This window comes from Chanodichthys erythropterus, chromosome 16 (genome assembly GCF_024489055.1).
Source record: "Chanodichthys erythropterus isolate Z2021 chromosome 16, ASM2448905v1, whole genome shotgun sequence".
In the NCBI taxonomy this organism is placed as follows: domain Eukaryota; kingdom Metazoa; phylum Chordata; class Actinopteri; order Cypriniformes; family Xenocyprididae; genus Chanodichthys; species Chanodichthys erythropterus.
The window spans coordinates 11,002,276-11,026,270 of NC_090236.1; the positions used below are offsets into that span (position 1 = coordinate 11,002,276).

The 23,995-nt window shown below is 37.9% G+C and overlaps 1 protein-coding gene across 1 annotated transcript in view; it reads right to left on the reverse strand.

Annotated features, from left to right (window-relative positions):
- Positions 1-22,779, reverse strand: part of gna11b (guanine nucleotide binding protein (G protein), alpha 11b (Gq class)) — a 44,466-nt gene extending 21,687 nt beyond the window's left edge. The window contains exon 1 of the mRNA XM_067364180.1: positions 21,726-22,779. Coding sequence (XP_067220281.1) covers positions 21,726-21,861 — 136 coding nt within the window. The 5' untranslated portion in view covers positions 21,862-22,779. The remainder of the gene's footprint in view (positions 1-21,725) is intronic.
- Between the last annotated feature and the right edge of the window lie 1,216 nt (positions 22,780-23,995).

Here is a 23,995-nt window from a genome sequence, read left to right on the forward strand (position 1 = left end):
ATCCATTGCACCACTACCCAATATACATTAAAATTAATTAATAGCATTAAAATTATTTAAATAAATGATATAATATAATAATGATATAATATAATTTATTTAAATAATATAAATAATGTATATTATAATAAAGATATTTAAATTAATGAAATGGTGCCATTGACACTTAGACTATTTGTCTAATATTTGTCAATTGTTTAAAGTCTTAAAATCTTAAATTTTTAAAAATCATAGACTCACCCATATGTCAAAAAAATTTGCATTTGCAGTGTAAATGCAGCCAAATAACAATTCTACAAATGCATATTTAAAAAACTCAAATAGGTAGTTACAATACAAAAAGGTTATTTGAAGGAACACTCCACTTTTTTTGAAAATAGGCTCATTTTCCAACTCCCCTAGAGTTAAACAGTTGAGTTTTACCATTTACGAATCCAATCAGCCGATCTCCGGGTCTGGGGGTACCACTTTTAGCATAGCTTAGCATAGTTCATTGATTCTGATTAGACCGTTAGCATCGCGCTTAAAAATGACCAAAGAGTTTTGATATTTTTCCTGTTTAAAAGTAGACTCTTCTGTAGTTACATCGTGTACTAAGACCGACAGAAAATGAAAAGTTGCGATTTTCAAGCAGGGGCTCACGGGCGCTGCGCAATATCATTGCACTGCTGCAGCCATGGAACGGCAGCAAAGTTCCTTGATTATTACGCCTGAATGAGAGTATAGTTCCTAGCCATATGAGCCTAGAAAATCGCAACTTTTCATTTTCTGTCGGTCTTAGTACACAATTTAACTACAGAAGATTCAAGTTTTAAATAGGAAAAATATCAAAACTCTTTGGTCATTTTTAAGCGCAATGCTAACGGTCTAATCAGATTCAATGAACTATGCTAAGCTATGCTAAAAGTGGTACCGCCAGAACCGGAGATCGTCTGAATGGATTCGAAAACTGTAAAACTCAACTGTTTAACTCTAGGGGAGTTGGAAAATGAGCCTATTTTCAAAAAAAGTGGAGTGTTCCTTTAATAAAAGCACACATTATTGTGCAGTTAATCTGCACTTCACAAACATACAGGTCAAATTTAATCAACTCTCTGCAGTATCAAATAAAAAACTATAGAAATAAGGCTTACTGATCTTTTAGAAGAAGCACAAAGAATGTTATTTTTCTCTTTTCTCTCTGTGGATTCATGCTAATGGAGATCACCATTAAACACACTGATTGTGTAGCAGGTCCAAAATGGAAACACATTAAGACGTGATGCATTAGACAACTGAAGTAGCAACACCCGATGTTTAACCAAAAGAGAAAACAGAAGTCTACACTGCTTTTCCAAAGAAAAAGAAGAGCTGGTTTTTAATGGGTCAGTGCTGATTATGTTATGACAGGGCTGGATCCCTGGAGAGTCAATGTGCTTCACATCAAACAGGTCAAACAGCATTTGCTTCCCATTCTAAACAGATGCAAATCTAACTGCATCAAATTACAGTATCTGTGCATCATTTAAAACTCATGTGCAATCCGCAAAACATGCATCAGGTCTAATTGTTTTATCCTTCAGCAGAGCAACATGCCACAATGCTTCTAATTGCATCTTTGCACAAAAGCAGAAAAGATGGTTTTGTTGCTCACAGAACCAGGAAATATCCTGAACGCTGAAACCATGTGAAAAGGGGATTTTCCCAATCACAAAAAAACAACAACATATTTTCCAAATATAGGGATGCATTAATGCCAAGAGACTCCTGGCTTATAGGATGTTCATCAAAACAAAACCCAATCCTATTTGGGCAAGAGATAGATGAGATTAGGCTCTAATGACCCATGATTCATTTCAGGTAGCAGGAAATGTCCTACAAACGTCTGACGTTTAATAGATCTCTTGTATGAAATGAGTATGTGACTCATTCTCATCTCTGAATGTGCCAGTTCTGTCCAAAAAAACGTAAAGGACAGAAAAATAAAAAATTCGAAGAGATCTAAACAATGTCTCACACTGTGCTCAGATTTGTTAAGTCTGCAGTCAAGTCCGAGATCTCAATGGGAACTCAAACATATCTAATCAAAGCTGCTTTCCACATTGATTTCTCATTAAGTTACATTTACTAACGGAGCTCTCCAAGAGCTATGAAAGAGCACCATTTGAACAATACAGAGGGCAAAGACTGAAGGCCATTCCAAACTCTGTACACACACCTTTTAACCCAAACAGACTCATGTTCACAATGCTTTTAATGAGGTGGAAAATCATTTAAAAAGACGCACATCCGGCATTGTTACACAAACTCTTCTATTCCTCTATGAACTATTACTACACAAAGTGAATGAAAGTTTGATGACAAATATTTGCAGTGCTTTAAAGGAAAAAGAATCTGCATTCAAGGTTCAAAGTGCCAGTCATTTGGTTGCTATAGTAACAATGCCTTCCCTTTCTTTGTTTTAGTGCATTCAGTTTCCGTCAGAGAAATACTACACACATCAGCATCTCTCAGTGCTGGATCTCTCATGAATGAGCTCTTACAGTGAGTATAATGCTGTATAATGTGAACTTTGGCACTTCACATTTGACTTTTTTTTTGTCAATCAGCTGACTACCTGCTTGGAAAAAATGTCTGTCAGTATTCAGAAAAAAAAAGCCAGAAGAAACAAGGTTGTGAGGAATAGACACAGACTGTTCAATATGTTCAATTTAGAATGATACAACAATAGACAGAACAATAAATAGATATGGTAGGCAGAAAAATGCAACGATAGACAGAACGAAAGGCAGGGTGATAGAATGATATAATGATAGGCATAACGATACAATGATAGGCAGGGCGATACAACGATAGACAGAATGATACGACGATAGACAGAACGATAGGAAGAATTTTACTATGATAGGCAGAATGATACAATAGTAGACAGAATGATAGGCAGGATGATACAATGATAGACAGAACGATACAACAATAGACAGAATGATAGGCAGAAGGATACAACGATAGACAATGATACAATGATAGAACGATAGACAGGATGATACAACGATACACAGAAAAATACAACGATAGACAAAGATAGGCAGAACAATACAATGATAGGCAGATAGATATAAAGATAGACAGAATGATACGACAGACAGAATGATACTCATAGCGATATTACGATAGACACAATGAAAGGCAGAACAATATAATGATAGGCACAATGATGCAATGACAGACACGATAGGCAGAACGATACAATGATAGACACAACGATAGGCAAAGCAATACAATGATAGGCAGAACCATACAAAGACAGAACAATACAATGATAGGCAGAACGATATAAAGATAGACAGAATGATACGGCAGAGAGAACGATAAATTGATACGATAGGCAGAACGATAAATTGATGCGATAGGCAGAATGATAAATTGATACGATAGGCACAATGATATAACGACAGTCATAATGATATAAAGATAGACAGAATGATACGACAGACAGAACGATAGTCATAACGATATTACGATAGACACAACGAAAGGCAGAACAATATAACAATAGGCAGAATGATACAATGACAGGCACAACGATAGGCAGAACGATACAACGATATACAGAATGATAGGCAGATCAATACAATGATAGATAGATAGACAGACATACAGACAGACAGGGTTAGGATTGGAGGCTTTCTGTCGCAGACTAGTCGCTGACTTAAAGTGTGACGACTTCAGACATGACCTTAGGCCAGTACAACACACTGAACGGCCTGTACTTCTGTCCCTCACAGCGCTGTTTTCATTCACATCAAATTAAATATGGTGCTTCCTCCAACTGAGCTCTAAACACATTCATTCATTCATGAAGCGCATGGATCCTCCTCCAATCCCTTCCCAGACAAGCTGAGGAAAAGAAATAGAATAATTTAAAATGTCTGATTTATTTCTCGTGACCCTGTCACAAGATTACAACACCCCCCAACATATACTCCACCCTTCCACCAGCCGGCTGCTGTTATCTCTGTCCTCTCTCTCTTTCATTCTGCTTTGTGTATGAGGACAGACAGCCTCTCCTCTTAAATCAGTCATTTAGCTCCTCTGAACACCCAGACCTCCTCCTCATCCAGTATTAGGCATATTCATAACTCAAATGCTCCTTTATTCTATTTTTTGAAACGACCTAGAAATAAGGGGGCAGCTATTATAGTCTCCAGCCGGTACGGTGCAGGCCTGCGGTCACACTTCGGCTTCAGTTCTCTTACAAAATAAAATACAGGACCATAGGACTGGACCACCGGCTCTGTCAGAGGAGAACTAGGGAGCAATAGAATATGTTTGTAATTTTTTCATGGGGGGAAGGAAAGTACAGCTATTGCAGAGTAAAAAAAAACAATGGCAATGAAAGCACATACAGTGGGTACGGAAAGTATTCAGACCCCCTTAAATGTTTCACTCTTTGTTAGATTGCAGCCATTTGCTAAAATCATTTAAGTTAATTTATGAACTCATAAAATGAGTATTCCTCATTAATGTACACACAGCACCCCATATTGACAGAAAAACACAGAATTGTTGACATTTTTGCAGATTTATTAAAAAAGAAAAACTGAAATATCACATGGTCCTAAGCATTCAGACCCTTTGCTCAGTATTTAGTAGAATCACCCTTTTGAACTAATACAGCCATGAGTCTTTTTGGGAAAGATGCAACAAGTTTGTCACACCTGGATTTGGGGATCCTCTGCCATTCCTCCTTGCAGATCCTCTCCAGTTCTGTCAGGTTGGATGGTAAACGTTGGTGGACGGCCATTTTTAGGTCTCTCCAGATATGCTCAGTTGGGTTTAAGTCAGGGCTCTGGCTGGGCCATTCAAGAACAGTCATGGAGTTGTTGTGAAGCCACTCCTTCGTTATTTTAGCTGTGTGCTTAGGGTCATTGTCTTGTTGGAAGGTAAACCTTCGGCCCAGTCTGAGGTCCTGAGCACTCTGGAGAAGGTTTTCATCCAGGATATCCCTGTACTTGGCCGCATTCATCTTTCCCTCGATTGCAAACAGTCGTCCTGTCCCTGCAGCTGAAAAACACCCCCACAGCATGATGCTGCCACCACCACGCTTCACTGTTGGGACTGTATTGGACAGGTGATGAGCAGTGCCTGGTTTTCTCCACACATACCGCTTAGAATTAAGGCCAAAAAGTTCTATCTTGGTCTCATCAGACCAGAAAATCTTATTTCTCACCATCTTGGCAAACTCCATGCGGGCTTTCATGTGTCTTGCACTGAGGAGAGGCTTCCGTCGGGCCACTCTGCCATAAAGCCCCGACTGGTGGGGGCTGCAGTGATGGTTGACTTTCTACAACTTTCTCCCATCTCCCGACTGCATCTCTGGAGCTCAGCCACAGTGATCTTTGGGTTCTTCTTTACCTATCTCACCAAGGCTCTTCTCCCCCGATAGCTCAGTTTGGCCGGACGGCCAGCTCTACGAAGGGTTCTGATCGTCCCAAATGTCTTCCATTTAAGGATTATGGAGGCCACTGTGCTCTTAGGAACCTTAAGTGCAGCAGAAATTTTTTGTAACCTTGGCCAGATCTGTGCCTTGTCACAATTCTGTCTCCGAGCTCTTCAGGCAGTTCCTTTGACCTCATGATTCTCATTTATTGCCAGTATTATCTTATATAGACAGGTGTGTGGCTTTCTTAATCAAGTCCAATCAGTATAATCAAACACAGCTGGACTCAAATGAAGGTGTAGAGCCATCTCAAGGATGATCAGAAGAAATGGACAGCACCGGAGTTAAATATATGAGTGTCACAGCAAAGGGTCTGAATACTTAGGACCATGTGATATTTCAGTTTTTCTTTTTTAATAAATCTGCAAAAATGTCAACAATTCTGTGTTTTTCTGTCAATATGGGGTGCTGTGTGTACATTAATGAGGAAAAAAATGAACTTAAATGATTTTAGCAAATGGCTGCAATATAACAAAGAGTGAAAAATTAAAGGGGGTCTGAATACTTTCCGTACCCACTGTATGTGACTTATCATCTTAAATATTGTGCATTTCTTTACAGGAATAGTTCACCTAAAATATCAATTTTGTAAATTTTTCTCACCCGCAATGACAGTGAATGGTGAATTACACTTGGCAATAAACAGCCATTCAATTCCCTAAGCAATTTCTAAAACCTGGGGCCAGATTTATGAAAATCATCTAAACAAAGAAGTTAAGAAAAGAGGCATTCAATTGAACAAAAGTGATAAAAAAGTCTTTTCTATTTCAAATTAATGTTGTTATTTTTAACTTTCTATTCATCAAAGAATCATGAACAAAAATGTATCATGGTTTCCACAAAAATATGAAGTAGCACAACTGTTTTCAACACCGAAAATAATCAGATCAGAAAAAATCATGTTTCTTAAGCAGCAAATCTGCTCAAGAATCACAAGAATAAATTACATTTTAACATATATTCAAATAGAAAACAAAAAAAAATTAATTGCAATAATATTTCACTATAAAACATTTTTTACTGTAATTTTGATCAAATAAATGAAGCCTTTGTGAGCATACAAAAAAAAAAAAAAAAAAACTTACTGACACCAAACCATTTAAATGGTAGTGCATATGTAGTACAAATTTATATATCCAATATAAATATTATATTTGTGAATTTATTCCTATAATTTTTAGTTTGTGGACAGTTTATTCAGTAATTCACTGAATTCACTTAATTCAGTTCGATCACGATTTCAGATTCAAAGTAAAAACTAACCGAATCTGGATCTGGGCTGAACAGCATCCCAAAACCACTTGCTAATTTTCAGGTTCAATAATTATTCCAAGAACAGTGGAAATAGGAGAGCAGTTTGGGATGTAGGATAAAGCGGCACCTCAGGCTACAGCCCAGCACGAGTGGCCCGTATAACACCAGAGACGCTGGCAGCAGTTGAGAGCGCGAGCCAGAAAAGTCACTCCAATCTAGGCTACAACTGTCCCTCAAGTCCTGCAGGAGTCTCATTCAGAGACCGGCCTGAAACCATGTGGGGGGGAAAGAGGCCAGCACGCGCATGGCGAGCACCACGTGGGCGGACAGAGCCGAGAAACTGTGTTGTTGCCATAGAGACAGGCCTAACCCCCTCCCCCCGCTACAAACCACAACGTCAATTCCTGAGCGTACGTATAAAACAAGAGCACTTGTATCTTATCACCTCACTGCAGTCAAGCGAGTAGATGATGCTGGGAAGAGGGGGAGAGACAGAAACAAAAAGATTTAGTCCAAAAACACTCCAAAATGCAGCACTGGGGTCAAGCAGCAAATACGGCTCTGCTTTAATAAAGCATTTCCTGCTTTCAGCAGAATCTGATCTGCACCTACTTCCACTGCGCTCCCTCCTCCATACGCTATACTGATCCTACGGTCAGCACAGGTCTGAATCACGGCAGACGCCTAGACTTTGAGGGGGAAGTGGCAGGGCTGCTCCTGGAAAGCATGCAAATCTAACCAGTAGGCCATTTGCAGCGCGCTGAAACCGCAGTGAACTGTTTGAGGTGAGCGAATCAGATAAACGACAACCACAGAATTTGCATGAGTGGTAGAGATAAACCTATTGAGGTTTACATGATTCAAAAAGGAAGTGCTTGGTTATTTTATTTGACTACGTAAACTCCACTAGCACTGAACTTTCTCCCAAAGGCCAATAAGTCTCACAAGTTCACGCATAAACATGCATTAAAACACAGAAGCGATACGGCTGCAATATTGAATGTCACATGAATAAAATTGTTCAGCCAATAAACCACTTAAAATGTCTTCTTAGCAAAAAATTCCCATAATCCAAAACTTCAGAAACATGGGATGCTGATTTGTCAACAAGATTAGATAACATGCCATCTTAAAAACAAGAGAACTTGTAATTGTCTTAAAGGGGACCTAATATGCAAAATTGACTTTTACATGGTGATTGAACATAAATGTGTGTTGGCAGTGTGTACACAACCACCCTATCACCCTACCCAGATTCTACTTTCTGTGATGTCACAAAATGCCTAGGCCCCACCGATGACTGTTGACGGACTTTGCCGTATCAACATAGAACCCACACTGAGCAAGTTGTACACTGTCCACCATTTTCTCCAGGCTGGAGCAGCCGTATCAACAAGAAAGCAACTGTTTTGTTGTTTAATGTGTATGAGTCCTGACATCAGAGCCGCTGAAGACGCAGTGGTTTAGTTTTATTTTTGAAGGGAATGCGCCCCCATATATTATCTGCATGAATCATTTTACACCACACTCTTTTCTGAACGAGGGTCAATACAAAGGAACAATACAAAACAGGTTTTGCTAAAAAGTTGTAACTCAAGGTTGGATCAGTACCAACTGTTCATGATCCAGCTCATAGTCTCCGGAGCGATACTGGTTACGGCAGTAATGAAAGGGAGAACACACATTATTACAGTTCATCAGAGTTGTTTTACAGATATAAAGTTTACCAGTTTATTAAGCACCCCCCAAAAAGGCATAAGGTCTGTATAGATTTGTATACCGTTAGTTGTAACAAACATTTTTATGTAATTTGCTGTGTATGTTGATGATAATGCAAGAGAGTTTATGGATAAGACTTTATTGCGCACTTCTTGAACTGTGTTTTATTCAGCTCTTATAGTGAAAACAGATGCTTCATCTTTTGTGTGAAGTACATTAAACTTCATAAAACTCATCAGTAAAGTTTTGGCCATCATTCGGACAGGGTCCGCTACAATAGGCTTGTACTAATAGTGGATTAAAGCAAGATGACAACATAAGTTATAACCGTAATTAAACTAAACTATACCTGTTCTATCTCCATGCAGCATGAATTCTCTGGCTCCGTAGGCATCATTGTCTGACTCCGGTTCAAACTGAACACCGCTACTGATTGAAGTTTCTGATATTTTCAGTGCATGAGATTGTCCTGTTTTGTTGTTGTCGGTATGCTGGAGCATGAGCACTTGAAGCTCCGCCCTCTTCTTGAAAGGGGGCCGAGAGCAACACCTCATTTGCATTTAAAAGGAAACACAAAAATGGCGCGTTTTTGCTCACCCCCAAAAAGTGGCAATTTTAACATATAAAAAATTATCTGTGGGGTATTTTGAGCTAAAACTTCACATACACACTCTGGGGACATCAGAGACTTATTTTACATGTTGTAAAAAGTAATAGGTAATAGGTCCCCCCTAAAGCATCAGTAAGAATGTAGTAAACTACAAACAAATCTAAAGCTTTTTAGGAAAATTGAGTTTATGCATTTATGGAGTTAGTTACATTATAACTGTATCATTTACAGCTTGTAGTATTAAAAAAAAAAAAAAAAAAAAAACTACTAGCCAGACTGGACAGCAGAAATAAATCCTTATTGTTAAACTGTAAAGATAAAACACAAAGCATGACAAATGTATAGAAATTCCACAAATCCAGAAAATACATTTTAAAGGGTGCTGAAATAAGGTTCAAAAGCAGTCAATTGAACCCGGGTTCAACAACACTACCACTACCAAATTTTGGGGTTAGTAAGATTTTTTTGAAAGAAACTTTCTATTCATCAAAGCTATTTTAGTTCAATCTAATAGTACCATTATCTTACAACCGATAGCCACAATTATACACTACACGTTTAAGGTGTGGTATATCACTAAATGAAGTTAAATAAAGATAGTCTCTCAACTCAAAGACTTCTATATAACAGACTTCTATATTACTGTGGGTAGAAACAAGACAATTTAAAAGCCTTAAAAAACTAACTTGAATCAACACACTTCTGACCTCTGACACTTAAGCACTTCAAACTGAACTAATAAGCACAAACAATGATATCTAGAGCCACATAACCACTGTAAAACTCGGTCTAAACTCTATTCACTTCATCAAGGACTGCAAAACAAAAGACAAATATCTAAAAAGTTAGTAATGCATGATTGCACAAAAGTTGCTCCCACAAAGTGTTTGGAACATATCGCTCATGGCTAAAACAAAACTTACACTCTCTATTTCAGCAAAAAGAGAAAGTCTAATTATTTAATAATTTGCACAGAAATAAGATATCCATCTTTATTCCTAAATGTGATGCTGTTATAGTAATAAGAGCATCATTTCAGACACACCCTGCCTAACAACATAATGCATAGCCATATTTCTGCAATACAAGTCCTTTTATGATCCAATAAATCAATAGAAATTGCTATAGAACTTTCTAAAACATAAAGCTCTCAGGAGGCCAAAGTGTGTTGGTGAAACTTTGAGAAATTGGTGTAATCACCCTTTAACATATACAAGCACAGTTGCACTTATGTCACAAAAATGTCTGGGCTGCTTTTTAAAAGGTTATTAATGGAACCAAAGACTCCATTTTACTGGCCTTAAAAAAGTTCTCATTTTGGAGCCGTCTGTCATCTCTCGAAAGTATGCGGTTCCTCACACTAGTTGCCTTATGATTCCTAGTTAAAGCTGCCGTCTGGATGGAATGTAATGTTAATGAATGGCTACTTGTAGACTGGTAGAGTCGCCTCCCGTTCCTTCTGTGCTCTTTATGAGTGATGGAGGGAAATGCTGAAAACCAGGGACGCTCCATGCCTCAATGCTACTACAGGAAAACAGGAAATGCTGCAGGGACAGAGCCAATAACAATTAAAGAAGTCTTTCCCTTCTGTAAAGAAGGAGAAGAGTACCCGACAAATAAACAACACTGAACCAACGCTTAATTCTTTAAAACAATAATGTGAAAGCATTATCAGTCTGTGCTGGATAAAACTATTTTAGTGCTGGTTTAGCTGGTAGACCAGCAAAACTAAGATAGTGAAGATTGCCAATGATTATATTATTTTGTTTGGTTTTCCTGAAAACATATCTAAACATCCTTAAAACAAGATTAATTGACCTAAGCAGCAAAATGACACAAGATATTACGGAATAATTTAGTTAGCTCTATGCATAAAACAAGAAAAAAAAAAAAAAAAAAAAATAGGGGTAAGAAAACTTAATTCAAAGGGAAAACAAGTTTATTTTTCTAACCCCACTGGCAAATTGTTTCTGCTATTTGGTTGTTTTGCTTTCAAATAAATGATCTTGTTTAAAATATGTTAATTTTATTGGAAAACAAGTTTTTGTGGATTTGAACTAGACAGTAAGAAAGAAATTCAACACAGGTGTGAAAATGTGTTCTTCAACCTTAGAACACAAAAGGTATTATATTAAATATGATAAAACAAAATATATAAACAAAAATTTATATAGGTAGGATTTCAAACATCCATCCATTTATCACCCATAAGGCATTTTCAAACTTCAAGGCTTTCTGAACTAAATTGGAATTCCATTCAATTCAATTCTGAATGAAACACAACCCTGGTAACCAGACGGTTAATAGACCTTGCAATAAAATCTATAGATGAACACCGGTTGTCCTTCAAATTAAAATCGTGTTATTTTCAATCTGCATTTTACTAGAATGATTGGGATGTGAGCATGCGTACGGCCAAGCAAGTAAGTGTTTAGAAATCAAACGTTCGCTACCAATGAGATGGCAAGGAGACTGCCTGTATTCCACATCTACTCACTAAAAGCTCCCTTTCTGTTCCTTTCCATCAGTGGGCTTGCGTTTCTATGGCCTACTTTGTGAGGAAATCGATCTGTTAAATGTGTCAAGGATAAGAAAAGGAAAAACGTGCATGAGTGCAACATGGCTGACAGGAAAGGCCATTCGAGGTTTGCAGTGTATAATTAGATACCTGGTTACCATACAAAGTCATTTTTGGGCCACCCAATTTCTGTTTGTCATATGCTGTGGCTGAGCCTAACCAGAAGAAAAATAATGAAAGAAAGATATAAAAAAGAAAGAGAGCAATAAAGAATGATATGCGTGTGCCATCTATCCCTGCAGGTCTCTGTGGCGTTGCCGGAGAATGGCACCTGTTCTATAAATACTGCCACAGGGGGAGCAGCAGACGAACTCAGGTCAGTCAACCACCTTGAAGAATTTCATCAAGGATAACAGAGAATATGTCTATAAATACACGCATCAGAATAAAAGAGACCCTTCACTTAGTAATCTCACTGTAAGAACCCACACAGCAGGTTTGGGATGAAAATACTCAAACTTCTCTGAGCATCGTGAGGGCAAGGCACCACGGCCTGCGTCGCTTCTTTCTCACTTAGCTCTCCTCCGAGACCACCTGTCCCTGTTTGGCTCTGGCTACCGTCGTGTGTGGCGGCATGTGCGATTCGGACAACAGTGCTCTCTACAGGCCGGTTAAGATGGGGGCTGCTTATATAAGAGTAACAGCAGGGACTCACGGCCAATTAAAATCCAGCCCCATTAAAGAGTACATCACCTACCATTAGGGACACTTCAAGATTCCACTTGCCTACTGTTATGCAAAATTCTGATACTGGTCTTGAAGGAACGATAGGTTGTTGAATGGAGGCTGAATGAATATTAACAAAATGCAACTAAAATCATTGTGAGGGTGCATTTGAACGCTTGTTTACAGGTACACATAGTTCTGAAATTATTCTTATGAAAAAAAAATAAAAATAATTATATATATATAAATATATAAAACATTCCAGGGAGCAAAAACCATTTGTAAAAAAATCCGCTTTAAAATCCCCTGATAAAATTTGCATTCCAAGGGCTAAATATCATGATATTTGGGGTCAATTCAACCAGCGGACATGATAAACAACCCAAGGCAACAGTGTTAAAGTAGCCCAATTCCACGGAAAAAACGCGGACTTGGCAACACTGATGTGGACAAAAAATTCTGTCCACACCAACGATGTTATAGTAAATCTCTTTGAACATATGACAATACAAAAATGCTTCAAGATGTTCACATAAAAATGCCAGGCAATTAATTGGTGATATAGCACCATAAAATTTTTCCTGACACCAAACTGCAAAGACAAAAACTTCCTAACACTTCCAAGTTCCAAGCATGCAATCAAACCTGCAACAGCTGACCACAACAACAACAACAACAAAAAATGTGTCCACCATCACCATAAAAAAAACTGTCAGTCTGAATTCAGCGCATGGTCAATAATTATAAACAACCAAATTCGTGGTTCATGATGCTATTGTTTTCCGAAATCTATGCATTTTGAAAAGTCTCCACTTAACAAGCCGTTTTTAAAAAAAACAAATTTTTCAGCTTTTTCATATGGACAAACTTCCATAAACGCAATTTGAAATGGATTTTTTTTTTTATCACACTTGCTAAATCTGATCGGATCTCAATCGGATACTCACAAAAATGATATTTGGTCTGAACACGGCTTTTCCACATCTAATTCAAATCCCAATTCAACTTCCTGTATGTTATGCCAAATTCAAATTAAATTCACACTTATTATCTGAAAGCGAGCTGATTCTTCCAATTCGGAATTTTGCCCAGCTTTGGTGGATGGGAGGCCAAGAAAACTCTTGGTTTTAGAAATGTCATATTCGTGTGGATGGGGCTTGAAAAGGTAAAAAACAGGCTTTATAAAAACATCATAATGCTGAAACATTTTTGGTGCAACATAAAAGTGAATCTTAGGGATTTTATTGAGTATCCTACTTCTGGTAGTGATTAGGTGGAAAATCATCTCAATGACTGACAGGAACATTCACAGAGATCCACTGCTCTCTAAGCAGAGAAAGCGGGTGGTTCTGTGATAAACTCAGTCTATCAGCTCTCCTAACATGGACAGGAGCGACAGGAAACAAGCCTCCAGCTCCAGACTGGGCTGTCATAGCGTCTTGTCACAGAGGCACAGTCATGACTGCACTGCCTTATTTGATCAAGACGGATGTCGCAGCACGTGTAGATATCCATTATGCCCTGCGACAGTGGGTCGCAATCAAACAAAAGCCCTGCGCAGACACCTGATGCATACACTGGCCAAGAGTTTCGTCACCTGCTAGATGGAAGTCCAAAGTGCAAATCCTCTTGTTTGCACTGGACATGGAAACCACCGTGAAGTCTTGCTTAGGAGGGAGCAGAGAAAGAGACCACGACTGATTGGAGAAACAGTTCAAGTGTTGCTCTGAAAGCAAAGTAAAAGACTGCTTATAAAAAAAACAAGACAGATGTATCCTGGGAGCACTACAATTGAAAGTGAAAGTGTGCGCAGAAGCCAAGGCCCTTACTGAAACGTGATGTGGCCGTCAAAACCGAAGGGCAGCTAGGAACGGAGCACTCCAAAACAACTGCTAACACACTGCCAACAATACTAAATCACACAGCACATCACCAGGCCATTTTGGTGCACAAAAAGCTTAAATAAAATTGTCTGGTTTTGTTGTTCACAATTATGTGAGACACTGGGCCACCCACCATTAACAAAAAAGCTTCAGTGTAAAGACGCAGTCAAACTAGACACTGTGCTCCATTGCATGTAAACGCTACAGACCGGCAACTTATGCAAAGAAACATCGTTGCATATGAAAGTGTAATTTTAAGTGCTAAACTGTGAAATCATTGTTACAAAAAAATGGTGTATATTTATATATTTTCTTACATTGAATTTATTATTTTTGATATATTTACTAGAGTGTGACATATCCTATTTGTTCAAATCATCCTTGTTCACATTACTTAAAAACTCATGTAACTACATGAACTTAATTTAACTGAGCTGGTTCTACTAAAAATTATTATTGTCAGAATTACTTAAGTGTTTGTTCATTCAACTTAACATTGCAGAGTGAAATTAACGCTGACATAACTAAACGAGCAGTGGATCAGTAGTTCCCAGCATGCTTTGAAAGGGACTGCATGAGGAGAGTATTTTTATTTTTAGGGATTAAAGTGTTATTTTATGTGTTTTTCAGCAAAGAGAAAGATGTTGTTAGTTTATGTTAGTATTTCATGTTATGTTGGACATTTAGAGGAGTTTCTGTAATGTTTTTGAATTTTGTGGTTACCACAGAGAAGAGTGGAGGCTGTGTTTAGGCTGTGAACACTCATATGGGCCTACACATGTTTATAGGATGGAATTTCTGCTCTCAATTAAATTGAGTTTGTTGAATGAGTTATTTTTTTGTTGTTGTTGTTGTTGTTAATTTAATTAGGTAAATTAATTCTATAAACGTGTTCACCTTATGTAAAACTTTTATAAATTTAACATAACATTATTAAGAAAACTGCACATTTAAATAATATGTATCAATGACAAATTCAAATGATTTGTATTTACTCAAAGAAATTTTGTCAGCTTTACTTGAATTGCTTTTGTTCATACAACTAAATTGATATTTGTACAAATTACTCAATATAGTTGTGTGGAACCACTTGACACTGCTTTTTTAAGTAAATCCAACAATTCATTTTTTTTTGAGTGTTGTTATTGTTAACTAAACAAAGCTGAAATAAAATATAACATAAATATTATAAAACCTTAAATATACAAAACGTAAATGAAAATTAGAATTGTTGCCTTGATGCCCTGGGGCCAGTTGCCCCAGCTGTGCGCAAGTTACAACGTAGACTAGTTTTGACGTAAATGGGCACTAAGTTACAACTTACGCACTACTAAATATTTTTGTGTTGCACCATTAAACTTAGTTGAAGCGTAACTCTACGTATACACTAAATATTTACGGAAGCCTCCTATCAGGAGTAACGGTTGGAATAAAAGCAGACTGACTGAACTGCATCAATAAGCTCTTGTTTTACCTGACAGACTTCATTCTTTACACATATGTGATGCTGCTGACATTTACACTCTCTTAAATTTTAAGAGAGAGAACATCATGTGAAAAGATTACTTTGTTAGACACTCTTCAACACGAACCCGTTAAACAGCGCACCGCTGTGTGCATCGGTCCTATCACTCCGTGTTGTGCATGTCAAATAAAATCAGTCATAATCAATAAATGTAATTTCTTATGTTTTTGTTGTTGTTTCAGTATTTATTTATTGATCCTTATTAATTTCGTTTCAAATACAGTTTCTGAATGTTATTTACATATAAAAACATTTATGATTAAGTAGTAGGCTATTATATTTAATGGGAACTTATTTTTACTGTTAGCTACGTGAGGCAAAATAAGTCAGAATTAAGGATAAACTGAAATTCACGGAATTTCAACAACTTTTGCTCCTGTATTTGAAGGATAACTGAAGGTAAACGTCATATTATGCGACTACGCATTACTTTACGGAGACCTTACTAGCTACTATCTAAGTTCTGCCTTAAGAACAAATGGTGCAACCGAATAAAGTACAGAGTTAGTTACAAACTAGCTAGTAGTTACCAAGCCACTGGTGTGGACTTTACGTTCCAATTTAAGAAAGAACTTACGAACGGCTGATGCAACCCTACCCTGGCAACTAACTGAAATAAGCTGAACTACTAAAATTTCTAAAACTACAACCGAAACTAAAATAAATTACAGCTAAATAGAAAATTAACAAGCTGAACATATACAAATGTAAGCTAACTCAAAATCTTATAATAAATACATAAATAATCCTAAAATAACATTGTTGCAGCGTTGCATGCTTAAAGTCTAGAGTTGGGGATTGTGTTTGCAACTGCTGCAGTGGTCATTCAGCTCATCCTTATAAAATCTTCAAGGTTAAAGCCAGAATAGTGCTAGTACGTCAACAGAGATGATTATACAACGGCTCACTTGAAGCTATTGACTAGCAAGAAAAATATGCATCCCAGCGCAAGAAAAAACATCCCAGCATCAGTTCCACAGTTCTGTCCATTCCAACAGTGTATACTTAATTTTGGGGGACAAATTCTAGCTTTAATCTGTTTTGACCAAGTACAGACAGCGACAAGGCCCAGTGCGCCTGGCCCTTCCATAGCCTGATAAGGGCTTCAGGGCAGACCAGGGGCAGCACAAACCGCATGGACGGGGGAAAGGGTGGAGCAGCCAGTTCAGTGAAGCGAACAGCAAAATGAATGGCACTGGCAGGAAGTCATGGCCCTGTCAAACTAAGCCAGCGAGAAGCTGGATAACATGAACTCTTCACCATCTCAAACACCCGAGTGGGGGTCAAACGGGTAAAGAAGCGGATTAGGATGAGTTAAAATATAATGACTATGGCCATTATGACTTCTGAGTGGAATTTGAACTGGGCCAAACATCATATGTTCATATGGTATAGCAATATATACAACAAATGAGCAGTCCATTAAAGCCCATTACAACACGCATGTCAATTTATGTAAAAGTTGCACGGGTGAAAGCATTTCTGTGGTTCATAAAACACGCTGTTAACAGTAAGAGTATAATTATATCATCAGGAGAACATCTTAATTGGAAGCATGCATGAGATTACAACTTGGTGAAGAAGATCTCATACTCGGATCCCATAAGATGACAGCAAGGTACAGAATATTTTGTGAATGCTTCTTGATTACATGATTAGGAATCTCTGGGAATTTCTTAAATGAGCAATCATGCTTAAGTGGAATAGTCACTGCTCTTGGAAACCTAACTTCACACTAGACTTTGTGTTCCACTCACACACAAACGAGGGAGAGTGAATGCACATATATGCATAGATGTTTTCTTCTCAAAGAAAACATGAATTTCATGAATTTTTCCTCAAAGCAGATCAGAGGATCCAAACAACCTCTTATTACAACAAATACAAGATGCAATTTAAAGAACTAACATTTTTAACACTTCCAATTTACTATTATTTAAGAACAGAAACCTTAGAGCATGACATCGTATCCTGTTTCTTTATGCATATTCTAGTTTACATCTCCAGGAGCAGGATGAGCTCCTATACACAAGGTTGGTTAAAAGCCAAAAACACACTACTTTGTTTCAGAAGTCATACAGAACATAATAGGTTTCAAAATTAAAATTCTGTGTTTGAAATATCTCACATTACAAATGACATAACAAATCCAGATTTCAGTTCAAGATGTGACAGCATCACAATAACTCTCTGAGCTCTCAAAAAACAAAACTCTGTACAATACATGGCATATTACTTCAGTGCTAAGCACAGACAGCAGATATTCAGCAGGAAATTCATAAACTTATTTTCTAATAATGTTGTAGTGCAATGGCATTAAAATTAATTATTTTAAAAGTCACCCCAGCAGAAAAAAATAACCAATGCTGCATTTATTGGATCAAAAATACAGTAAAAACAGTCATATTGTGAAATTTTAATGATTTAAAATAACTTTTCTATTTGAATTTAAAAATGCAATTAATTCCTGCGATGGCAAAGCTGCATTTTCAGCATCATTACTCCGGTCTTCACTGTAATGCACAACTGTTTTCAACACTGATAATAATAAGAAATGCTTCATTAGCAGCAAATCAGATTTCTGAAAGATCATGTGACACTGAAGACTGAAGAAATGATGCTGAAAATTCAACTTTCACAGGAATAAATTACATTTTTAAATGTATTCAAATAGAAAAGAGTTATTTAAATTGTGATAATATTTTACAATATTACTGATTCTACTGCTTGTTTGGTTTTTTTGTAAAAATAAATGCAGCCTTGGTGAGCATAAGAGACTTCTTTCAATAAAAAAAGCAAGTGTCTGACATATGCATAAATGTAAAGACATTTTTGTTTTATCAAAACTTCAGAAAGCAGAGCTTCCAGCTCAACTTCATTATACTATGCCAAATATTAAATAATTAGGACAATCTCAGACTACTACCTTCATGTATTTGGTTTGAAATGGCTTTGAATATTTATTTTTCAAAGAAAATATAATTTTGACCAAATTGAATGTACAATATTTAATGCAAGTAAAAATGTCTAAAAGTAAAAATCTTGTGCCAAGGCATGTTTTGCATATTGATTTTCACTAAATGAACACAAAACGGGAAAAACAGTCAATTTCATATATTATAACACATTGGTATTAGGCAGCAATATCTACCGGCAAATATTTTTTTCCGCAAACATGAATAATGCCAGAGACTTAATATTTTCAAACATGCAAGCTGTAAAACAAGAATCACAAAGATTATGACCAAATAAATTGCAGCAAAATCATTACAAATACATTGTGAATATCCGAAACAGCGTCCAGCCCTACTAATAACTGCAATTTATCAAAGCTTAACTAACTAGACTAAGCTGTGTTTACAGCGTGATAGGCTGGTTAACACAAAGCAACTATGGTATCAGCAATGGAAGCAAATATGTGTTTGCAAAGCCTATTAAGGTCTTGGCTAATCCAGACTAGCCAAGACTTATCCAGAGTTAGGCTGACAGTTTTAACTTATTTAGAATGGGCCATTAATAGGATGACTGAGCACCGACAAGCTACTTTTTTTTATACTTCCTTTGGTGGCATGGGGATAGCGGGAATGAGACTGGGAGAGAACTTTTACTTATTAATTCTCTCATAGCGGTAAAGGTCGAACTCTTGCATTTTCACAGAGGTCACAGTGCCACATAGGAGCCACTGTGTCCTCAGAATCATTCACTTTTACAGAACTGCTCCTGTTCTCGCTTATCTAGAGTTCAGAAACGCATATGCAAAGCGTTGATGAGCCTGCGTGGTGACAACTTCGAATTAAGCGTACTACAATCTTGCATACTAGGGGTGCGACGAGATCTCGCAAAATTAAAATGTGAGGAGATTTCTTGTTGAGGTGAAAAGCTGTGTGAGAGTGAAATTAGGATAGAATTTGCCATCGCTAAGTTCACATTTACGCCTCCACTGTCTATTTATTTTTTATAGAAACAAAAACCATTTAATTCAGTTGTATAACTGTCGTTTCAATCCCATCCAGCTCATCCAACACAAGCCGCAGAGTTGTACATAGTGCAGCAGGAATCAGACTTCACTGATCACGTGACAAGAGTAAGTGATGAGATGACTGACAAGGCCATGGCGGAGGACTGGTTGCACAACAGAGCCTAAAGTGTGAAAATCTCTTAGCTCTGCATCATGCTTGAAGAAAAAATTGGTCTCTATTTGCACTTTGAATATTGAAAGGCTATTTTGCAGGCTATTTGTCTAGTCTTGATGTATTTCATCATTAAAGATTTCTTAAAAATACTGTGTAAAAATCTCATCTCGTCTCGTGAACTAACGTCGTGAACTCAATCTTGTGAGCCGTCTCGTCACAGCCCTATTGCATTCTGGTTCACCAATGTATCTAATAGATTCAAAATAATAGAGATGTCAACTGACCCTTCCCTAAGCTCCACCCCCTTGGATACTATTGCTAACAGCAAACAAGCGTCACAGAACATCCCAGATATCTTTAGTTTAATTGAGCATAACGGTTCTTAAATGTTTCTGCAGGTACTGTATCAAACGTGTTCATCCTCGTTGAGAAGCCTGTAGACCTGCAACAAAAAAAAAAAAAAAAAAAAAAAAAAAAAAAGAGCAAAAATATGGCAGATGATAATAGTAAAAAAAGGACTTGCTTAGTGAAGAGTAAATTGTCTCATATTTTACTGAAAAAAAAAGACAATGTTCATGGAAATTTCGAGTTCATTCCAATGTTCTGTAGAGCTTGCTTGATTTAGAAACCGTAACTAAGGTGGGCGGAGTTTAGCGAAGGGTCAATTGGACTTCATTTTAGCACATGATGTCACCAAAACTCATCCTTCTGTCCATCTCTCCCTATCTGCCTTTATCATCAGCTCACTGTTTCATAGTATTTTATGATCCATTTTAATACGCGCAGCTCATTTTGTGGTTTCAAGCGGAAAAACAGTCCTGACTAATAGGAAACGAATGACGGTTGTCCGTGTCAGATATCACTGCTTACCAACTCACTGAGTCATTGACAGAACAGCAACCAACCTTCACAGCTTGATAAAGCATCCAATTCTCCTTCCTTGGGAGAAACCAGAGTCCAGTGTGCGGAGCACTCACGCCCTCATAAGGCAATAACTGTCCACCATTTTGAGATAATTCAACCCAGGAATAACTGTTAAAAGCGACCCAAATTTGACAGGTGGCACAAACTGACATGATGCACTCAAGGTGCGTAAATAGATTGATGTTTTGCACTCAACTCAAGGCTGATATCTACAAACTAATTGTTTTTTCTCATTTGAAGATTATCAAGGAAAAACATTCTTTGCAGCTACAGAAAAGTGTCTATACTTCAAAAGCAGCAAACACTCATCTGACAAACTCCCAAACCTCAACCTAATTTCCCTAAAATTTGAATACTGTAATCTGACAGGACTAATACGATTACACAAACCACATATTGACAGTGTGCATCCTTCAAAGCAAACCTGCCATTCAGTAAACTCATTCCTGATTGCACATTTGCACATATTCCACTATAGCTGCATGCAACATGCAATATCATTAACAACAGATCACTTGGGTTGACTCATCACAACACAAAGCTGACAGCTAGAAAATAAACTAGCTAATGTAAGTTACTATTATATAGAAAGACCTATGGCATACACTATCATGTACATACACACAACAGAGAGCATGCTGAGATTTGTGTGCTGTTGCATGCCAGGCCCTGTCCAGCATTCGGCCCACATATGCTAAAGCGCTAACGCCTTAGCACTATTCGCTAACGTTCATATCCTGCAAACTGTACCCTGGCATAATAAGACAAGCTTTAACCGCAAACACCTCAAAAGATTAGAAACCCGCCATCGCGCTAAATCGCAGGTGGTGTGTTTAGCACCACAAGTCACAGCTGAAAACCACAGCGAAACCTGTCGACTGACTGACTGTATGTATGTGTGTGTGTGTGAGTGAGTGAGTTTAACGGCGGCGGCAACGGCGGTACTCGTACCGAGCAGGAGCAGCTTCAACTCCCGTCTCGCGTCGCGTTTGTCTCGACGCAGTTGCTTATCGATTTCGGCGTTGATTCGTTTCGACTCCTTGGCCTCTTCGCTCAGGCAGCAGGCCATCATCGACTCTAAAGTCATCCCCACTGCTTTACTGTACACAGCCCGGCCTCGTCGGGGCTTCAGAAACCAGAAAAAAAAAACACAAAAATATCACCTCGCTCGGGTGGCCGTTGGAAAAAAGGCGCGTAAAAATGAAATAATCCCCCCTATTCTTCTTCTCTGAGGAAAAATATTAAGAAAGAAGAAGGAAAAAATGAGAGGGAGCTGAGGAGATGATCTGAAGGGGGTTTGAGAGTGGGGGAGGGGGCCGGGGGGCCTCGCGCGCTGCGTTCAGTCCTCTCGCGGTGAGCGCGAGCCTCTACCCCGCGTGCGGACCGCGGCAAAATCACGGAGGTAAGAGAGGAAGAAAAAACCGGGAGGACAAGGAAGGGAGGGTAGCGTCGACGAGGAGGAGGAGGTCCGGGAGCCTTATCTCACAAATGATTGAAAAATCCAGGACAAACTATCCTCGCGTACGTGCGACACTCCCACAACGGCTCCGCGGCGGCTCACCACCAACACGGGTCCCGGTGAAAACGGGACAGATCGCAGAGTCGCGACATCCACTTTTCCTATTTCCCCCCTCTCCAGCCTTATCCACCCCTTCAAATGCAGGGAAAAAAAGATTCCTCCTCTGGAAAGGAGTCCGATCGGGTGAATGAAGCGTCACAGCTTCACAACGAGCAATTGAATAATGTCAAAAACATTCCCTTTTGTGTCGTTTTATATAATGGAAGCTCTCAGTCACAACACTTGTAGAATTAAAAATCCTGGAAGGGAGAAAAGCCCGTTGCCTTTAAAAATGGATTTTGCCACTTTTTTTTTTTTTTTTTTTTTTTGCAGATGACAGCAGCGTCTCCTCCTACATCAGCGGAGCTGCGTGAGCGCGCACACTAAAGTGATTCCACACGGCCACGGATGATTGACAGGAAGAGAAGGCTCGAGCGGCAGAGGAGAGGCGGGAACTCGCGCTCTGGAGGCGGATAACAGGAACTGTCAAGTTTGGTCGACGGCACAAGTCAGTCAGGCAGTCTGAAGTGCTCACTGCCGGGGTGTGTCGCTTATTCTGAGGAAATAGTATTGCGCTCTATTACTTTCACAGAAGTCTCGCATTATAGAAGATTTCTGCACCAAAAAAAATGGATAAAGACGTTCGCATTTATAATAGACAAATATAGGGGTGAATTCAGGTTGATTGGGACTAATTTTTCCAGTCATCATCTCAATGGCAAAAATCAACCTCAATTCACCCCTACTTTAAAGGGATAGTTCACCCAAAAATGAAAATTCTGTCATCATTTACTCACCCTCAAGTTGTTCCAAATCTTTATAAATTTTGTTGTTCTGCTGAACACAAAAGAAGATATTTGGAAGAATGTTTGTAACCAAGCAAATCTTGCCCCCCTTTGACTGCCATATTTTTTTTTTTCCCCCCCTATAGTATTCAATAGGGGGCGAGATCTGTTTGGTTACAAACATTCTTTCAAATATCTTCCTTTGTGTTCAGCAGAACAAATACATTTATACAGGTTTGGAACAACTTGAGGGGGAAATTGTGAATACTATTTATAATAATAATAATAATAAAAAATTAAACGAAATAATTGTATTTGTTATTTCCTTTATGGGATGAGTTCTTTTAATCACATCTACTTTTAATATTATTCATAATTCAACAGCACAGCATTTGATCACTGGATTTACAGAAATCATTTCATTTTTAAGAACTGTTTTCTCAACATTGCAACATTGCATATAGTCAGCTCCTGACAAACACATTCATTATTATTTGAATTATCACTCAGTGAGTCATTTAACCATGCTTGTATTACTGTCTTTGGAAGGCTTTTGTCTTTCAAGGCTTTTTGTCTTGTCTTTTCATTTTTTGGAATGAACAAATTCACATTGTTTCATATGCAATGCAGGAATTCCCCAACTTTTTTTTTGCCAGCTTAACGTCTTTGACCTAATATATTTACCTGAAGTAAGCCCTGAGATTTTAAGCTGAGTTAGGTCAGTAATAAAATTAAGCCAATAATAATAATAATAATAATAATAATAAGTAATAATAATAAAATGAAGTTCATGGTTTTCTAAAGTCGTTTAATGGTCATATTTATATATATATAAATATATATATATATATATATATATATATATATATATATATATA